At 28.1% G+C, this 6,841-nt stretch overlaps 1 protein-coding gene across 6 annotated transcripts; it reads right to left on the reverse strand.

The window, feature by feature from the left end:
• On the reverse strand, window positions 1-6,568 carry LOC106690292 (dnaJ-like protein 60). 6 transcript variants are annotated; one of them, XM_014435677.3, is made up of 7 exons: window positions 6,078-6,381; window positions 5,913-6,006; window positions 5,629-5,843; window positions 5,364-5,555; window positions 2,943-3,076; window positions 2,826-2,858; window positions 1-1,077 (listed from the first exon to the last, which is right to left on the reverse strand). In XM_014435677.3, the coding sequence occupies exons 1-7, from the start codon at window positions 6,149-6,151 to the stop codon at window positions 1,040-1,042; spliced, it is 780 nt and encodes a 259-aa protein (XP_014291163.1). In that variant the 5' UTR covers window positions 6,152-6,381; the 3' UTR covers window positions 1-1,039. The 6 variants fall into 6 exon arrangements, with proteins under 6 accessions (XP_014291163.1, XP_014291162.1, XP_014291159.1 ...); XM_014435676.3 differs by having other exon boundaries at window positions 3-1,077; window positions 2,826-3,076; XM_014435673.3 differs by lacking the exon at window positions 1-1,077 and adding an exon at window positions 6,388-6,568 and having other exon boundaries at window positions 2,595-3,076; window positions 6,078-6,205.
• Window positions 6,569-6,841: the final 273 nt, after the last annotated feature.

Consider the following 6,841-nt stretch of genomic DNA (forward strand, 5'->3'; position numbering starts at 1 on the left):
TCATTTACAGGCAAATTAAACATAAATTTTGAGTTATTCTAGAAGGAACATATTTATTCCTTAAAATAAAATAATAAATAAACAAAAAATAAATAATGAATGTTTCTTGGAAAAAAAAATCTAATTGTATTCAGTGTATTTAAAATATAACTTTTTTGTTTGCTTAAATAATATCTTTAATCATTTATATATACATAAAAATTTATAAAAATAAATAATTTTACAAAACAAACAATTTATCACAATATATTATACTTTACAGAAAGCTTACACTTTGTTCTAATGGATGATAGATCACAGATAAGCAAATTATTCTTTCTCCAATTCCTTATAAAAATTTGAAAGTCAATTTGACATAAATATTACTAAGATCAAATATTCTGATTACTTCAAAAATCAGCAATGACTCATGAATTTTTTACATGATTTTTCACCTGATACTGAAGGGATCAGGAAACATGAAAAAAGAAATTAAGTAAAGAAACAGAGAAGTTTTATGTTAGATATCATAGTTTTATGTCAGATGTCATAGATATCTAAATAGTTTTATGTTTAGATATCATAGAAAAACAAAAAAAAAAGTCAAATCAATTCAAAAAAAGCAAATATTGTCGATAATTTATGTTAACTTATTGATCCATAATTTTGTCAGCGAAATAATCGCCAAAAAAAAAATGACAAAGAATAAAAACACACTTAAATAAGATTAAACAAAAGAAATAAACCAGAAGAAATATTAAATGGTTGAAATCCCTAAAGATAAATAAATACATATACTCATAATAAAAAGCAATATCATAAATAATGATAAAAAAAAAAAAATGAATGTGTCTAAATTTTTATATGATTTTCAGTTACCAATAAAGATAGTACCCACAACAATTTAGCTATAGTTTTATTAATAACTAATCTTTCCCAAGCTCTAGGTTAAAGAATGAATGGATGGTTAAGACAAAAATGAATAAGAGCTTAGGTTATTTACTTACTACATAAACATTCCCTAAATAGAAACACTATTTATAGCAAATTAAAATAGAAACTAAGAAAGATCGAGATCAAGATTCACCTTCAAGCTACCTATAAAGAAACAAATCAAAACAATCATTAAGTATTACTATATACTACATTCTGTACAAAATATAATATATATAAATATTTTTCAAATTATCATTATAAGCAAAAGATAGAGCTAACTTTTTCATTAAGAACTTAACTCAAAATATTTCAATAACAGTTCACATAATTCCTCCAAACTTTATTATGGTTGAAATAACTAGAATGATTTCAGGATAGAAAAAATCAACCAAGCCGAATTATGTTCAAAATCATTAACCATAAAAACAATTATTGTGATTTAAAATAAAACATGGTGATATTATACAATATTATATACATATTACTTTGTAGTTGATTAGTTTTTAAATTAAAATAATTTAATGTAATGGTTTTACAATTGTCTTTATTTTGTTTCCTTGGCTCAGGCCAAGATTAGGACTACAACAACTTTATTGTCATTCAATTCATCTGGCCATGATCTTGATCTACAGAAAACCCAAGATTTTTTTTTTATGAATCCCTTCCTGGTCATTTCTGACTTGTGTGGAAGGTTATCTACAGTTTAACACCCTATTATAACCATAATGGGGAGTCAAGATTTCATTTGGTAGGACTGCCACAGAAATAAATCAACCCCACAGACTGGATATACTAAACCAGTCCCACTGCAGTTACGAGTCAGTCAAAGCTGACACTTTAAATCACTCGGCTACGTACAACCCAACCCAAGATACTTTAATTCTCTATCAATTTTGTGTTTTTTTTTAATTTTATTAAGTTGTTTGTTTACTTAAATGTGTTATCTTTCCCCAGAATCTGTGCTGCCTATTAAAAAAGTTATTAAGAATCTTACTATCATGAAAAACTCATTTAAAAAAAAAATTAGATTTGAACCAGAAAAAAAAACTTTTTTGGTGTCAAAGAAGGTCTCTTCTTTCTTTATTTTTTTCAGTTAAAAAAAGTGCATAAAATTTCATAATAAAAAAAATAAAAACAGGTTTTCTTTATGATGTTTCATGATATTATCATTCATCTCATCATGGATTTACTTTAATCTTGATATACAAATAACCTGAGGAGTTTAATTTTATGTCAATTTTGTTTTTTTTTAAATGTTTTATCTTTCCAGAAAATCTGTGCTGCCTATTTAAAAACCTTATAATACAAGGCATCTCATTCTCATGATAAAACAAAATTTAAAAATATCATATTTGAAGCAGAAAAAAATCTTTGTGGTGCCTAAAAAGGTCCCTTTCTTTATTTTAATCGTCAGTTAAAAAAAAATGTTCTAAAAATGAATTTCAAACTTTCAAAACTAAATTGAAAATATGAAATAGGATGTGCTTAATACTTTTAAAATGAAAAATAAAATGGAATATTTTATGACCGACATAATCACAATTTCAATCATTATTCCTAAAGAACACTTTCACATGTTCTTTTATATTAAATTTCACATTATGCACATCATTTAAGTTATTCATTTACAATAGGTTTGCAAACTTCAACAGCTTAAATTAAGATAAAAAAAAACAAAATGAACCAGGAAAAAAAGCATATTTAATGACTCGAATGACCACATTTTTTACACCTTTTGCAAGAATGTACTGGATTATTTCCAGCTTCAGGATGGGAAACTATATTTGGATCATCTTTGACTCTACGGTGTACAGCACAATATGCTGGAGAACCATGAATGGCACATTCTCCAGTTTTTCCTCCCTTAGGTTTATCATATTTTTCATTACTTTGCAATATTGGATTCTTACCTTCATTTATATTCTTTTTTGGATCCACATTGTCTAAAACAGGATCAGAAGCTATACTTCCATCTAGCTTTTTATCACGAATATTTGATTCAACCAATTCTGAATCGTAAGAAATACCTAAATTCTTTTTCAAAACTTCAATCTGGTGAGCATTTCCATAGAGTTTGGCTCTTTCTCTAGCTTGTTTGTGAAGAAGGCTAACTTGATGACTCCTTTCTAACATTTTCTCTTGATTCAGCATAAAGCTTCGTCTATAACCAATACTCAGATATAAAGAAATAATTTAAATAAAACTTCTTCTAAATTTAACAAGGCTAGAATACATGTAGAACAAAAAAAAAAAAAAAACAATCAAAAAGATAAGGAGTTAAATAATTATCAAGATGGAATCAATGGTCTTAAGCCAATTGAATGAATAGTAATTCAAAGAGATGAAACATTAGTAGATCACTTAGTTAAAAACCATGCTTTCAAAATTAGCTGTTGAATTACATGCAAGACAGTTTAAACAGCTTTTGATGATAAACGTGATATAACTACTACTGTATAAATAGTAGAAACAAATTAGAAAATAAGAATCAAACATAAAAAGCTTTCCCTACTAATTGAAAGTAAAACACTATTATGGAATATAAAATCAATTCTCTTAATTATCCTAAATCCAGAATGCCACAAATTATTATAGGCCAAGCCTCATTCAAAATTCATATTTAAAAATCTAAGGACAATGATTTTCACAAGGATGGGACTAATTTGCAACAAGGTTTTATATAACTTAAACAAATAAATTAAATATAACTTAAACAAATTAAGTCGTCTTTAATTCATAAAAAAAAACAAAAAAAAAAAACAGAAATCATTTTCGATTAAATTACTTTATATTTTACTTTAATTAGTAAATATAATAAAACAGAAAGTGATTGTAGTGAGTGATGATTTGTAGCAAACAATAAACTTCTCTAGATCAATTACCATCAGGTTGGCTTCCAATTCAGTAACTTTCTCTTAGAAATTAGGTTTATTTAAGCTATATGTTGATAAATATGAAGAATTCATAAATTAAATAAATCCAAACTCATCAAGCTAAAAGGGTATTACAAGAATAGCGCCAAATAACGTGACCTTAACTCTTTAACAACTATGAGTAGATTTAACAGCTCTAGTATAGTGATCCCTGGGGATTGTAATATATCACTTCACCTACTTCAACGCAAGTACATATATCTGATTTACCATCTGTCCCAAAGGGAATTCAGTGGCTCTCAACGCATATTTTAGTATCTTCCCTTGATACTGGAGATCTTGCAAATGTACTTTACTTTTTGTTCTAAAGCTGCAAAGCACTCACACTATTCAGTTTTTAAATGTTTATTTTACCAACAGTCTCAATCATTTCTATTGTTTATGATTAGGATGGGTTCAGACCACTCACATATCAAACCAATTGTTTTCTTTACATTATCAACTATGTGTAAATAATTTCATCTACAAGTTTTCAGGAAAAAATCTAGCAGACCTATGTCCCTTATTAGAAGTGATTCACAAAGTTTGACTACAGATTGTGCTAGTCAAGGAGGAGAAAGTCAGTCTCCACCTCATTCACTGTGTTTACATCTCCCTACCAAATAAATATTGAAATTTACACAATTTTTAATTATTTAACGTTTTTGAACTACAATAATCAATATTATCTGTGTATTTATGGATTAATAATCAAAACAAATACCAATCTCGGAGTTCAAATGCAATAATGCTGATTAAATTAATACATTAAAATTATTAAGATAAAAGAAAAATAATAAAGTTCATATATGTTTACTAACTTGTGTAAAATTTATATAATATTGAATAAAGATCCAGTTAATAATGCAAGAAAAAATAATTAATCAAATAATTAAATGATCCAAAAATATACGTTTCAAAATGTTACAAAATGAAGCAAAAACAAAAATTAATTAATCGATTAATTGAATGATCAAATTATAGGCAAAAACAGCTTTTAAAGTAAAATTATCTAGACCTTTACTCAATTTAATCACTATTAAACACAAGTCAGTAAAAATAACTGAAATCACTAAGTAAATCACTGGATTATAATGATTATTGTGTAGTCTTATTTTAGAAGTATTTGTAAAAGAAATTTAGTTTTACATTATTTCAACCTTAATTCTTAATTTCCATTGTTTAAACAGGACTCTCAGTGGTCCATTTTGTTTCTTAAACCAATAACTTGTTGGTCTCATGTTTGTCGAATTATCGAGATTCTACTTTAATGACAAAAATGGGATAAAAAAAAAAAGAAATTGTTCATCAACCAATTTTCATGTCAATGCAGCATTTTTAGGGGGATAGATACATTTAATTTCAAGACACACAGCAGACCTGTGCTGAGCATAGATTCAGAAGATACGAATTATATTGATTTGTGTAGTAAAGAAAAAGTTAGTTAACATTATAATCTTATTAATATCTCTTCAATAGATTACTATCATAACATCTTACAAATGAATAATTATTGAAAATATAAACATTGATTACCTGATAGCTAGAATTTGAATAATGGCACCTACAACAGTTATTGCTAACAAACAACCGACGATTACAGTATTGGAAATTTTTTTCACTCCATCCATTCCACTAGTAAAGTGCTGACCATATTTAGAATCAGTTCTAGCTTTGCTTTCCCAAGAAAATGGGTCTTTATAATAACCAGCATTGGTGCTTTGTGAGCTGTGAAACCGAAACATTCAGTTAAATATAAGAAAAAAACATATATACTAATGTATCAGACAGTCTAAGTAACCTTCTAGAAGACTGATAACTATCATAAGTTGTCTTTCGTCCAGAATAAGTGTGTGAAAAAGGCCTGCAATATGGTGGATTCAATTTTCGCTCATTGTACAATGTCATATCATAAGCACGTCTTGAAGATGGATTAATTAATGTAGAGTATGCTTCATTTAGTCGAACAAATTTCTCGTGCATTGAGGGATCATTCAAGTGTTTATCAGGATGGGTCTAAATAAATAACAACACTTGAAAAGAATTATTAACACAAAGTAAGCTAAGAGGTTTTAAATATATAACCTGTTTTGAAAGAAGCAGAAATGCTTCTCTGATTTCCTTTGTAGAGCATGATGGTGAAACTTTCAAAACATCATAGTATGATTGACTAAAGAATCTGAAAACTTCCAATTAACATTTATTACAATCACAAAAGAAATTATAAAAACCAATCTTTGATTACATCACCTTCTGAAGGTTGTAAGAGGAAACCAATAATTTCGATGGCATCTATTAGCAAAGACGCACAAGTTACAGTTCATAGCCTTATTGGAATCATAATACTACTCCTCCACAGAAAGAACAACTTGCTTTGCCTGTAACAAATTTAGAAGGCTGCAAAATATGGACAGCAAATACTTGCCGCCATTGTTATTAATTTGACATATGATGAGTAAACAAACATTTCACTTATGTATTTCTAAAGTCAATAAGAAAAATTTAAATTCCAATAAAGTGTACAATTCAAGTTGGAATATTTAAATTAATTCGAACGTACTGACATGACCTTGAAAGCTCTTATTTTAAAACCGATGCGAGTTCAATAACGACTAGTTACCGAAAACAACTGTAAGTGAAGGTAGACACACAATTACAAACATGTTTAACATTCATTCCTGACTAATCCGGGTAAAATAAATTATTTTAGTCATTTTAACAGCCCTGTAAACATTATTATTCTTAAATAATATTATTTCAAAATTTTTTGAGACAAGGTAATTATTTATTAAATAAAACCAAAAATTGTATCCAATACTGTCTCCACACTTTATTTCTTAAAGGCCCCCTTAAAGGGGCCTCTACATGTTGGCCGAGCCATGGCGAACTCAGACATACGCGAGCATGTGGATGGGTGGCTTGGCTTGGTTGGCCTAGGCTCGTTGCCGAGCCGTCGAGAGTCGGTTTTTTGGCAACAGATCAAAGGGGTTCGTGAGAGCGCTCGTGTAGCATCT

Source organism: Halyomorpha halys, unplaced genomic scaffold (genome assembly GCF_000696795.3).
Source record: "Halyomorpha halys isolate HHAL.00 unplaced genomic scaffold, Hhal_1.1 Scaffold1644.1, whole genome shotgun sequence".
In the NCBI taxonomy this organism is placed as follows: Eukaryota; Metazoa; Arthropoda; class Insecta; order Hemiptera; family Pentatomidae; genus Halyomorpha; species Halyomorpha halys.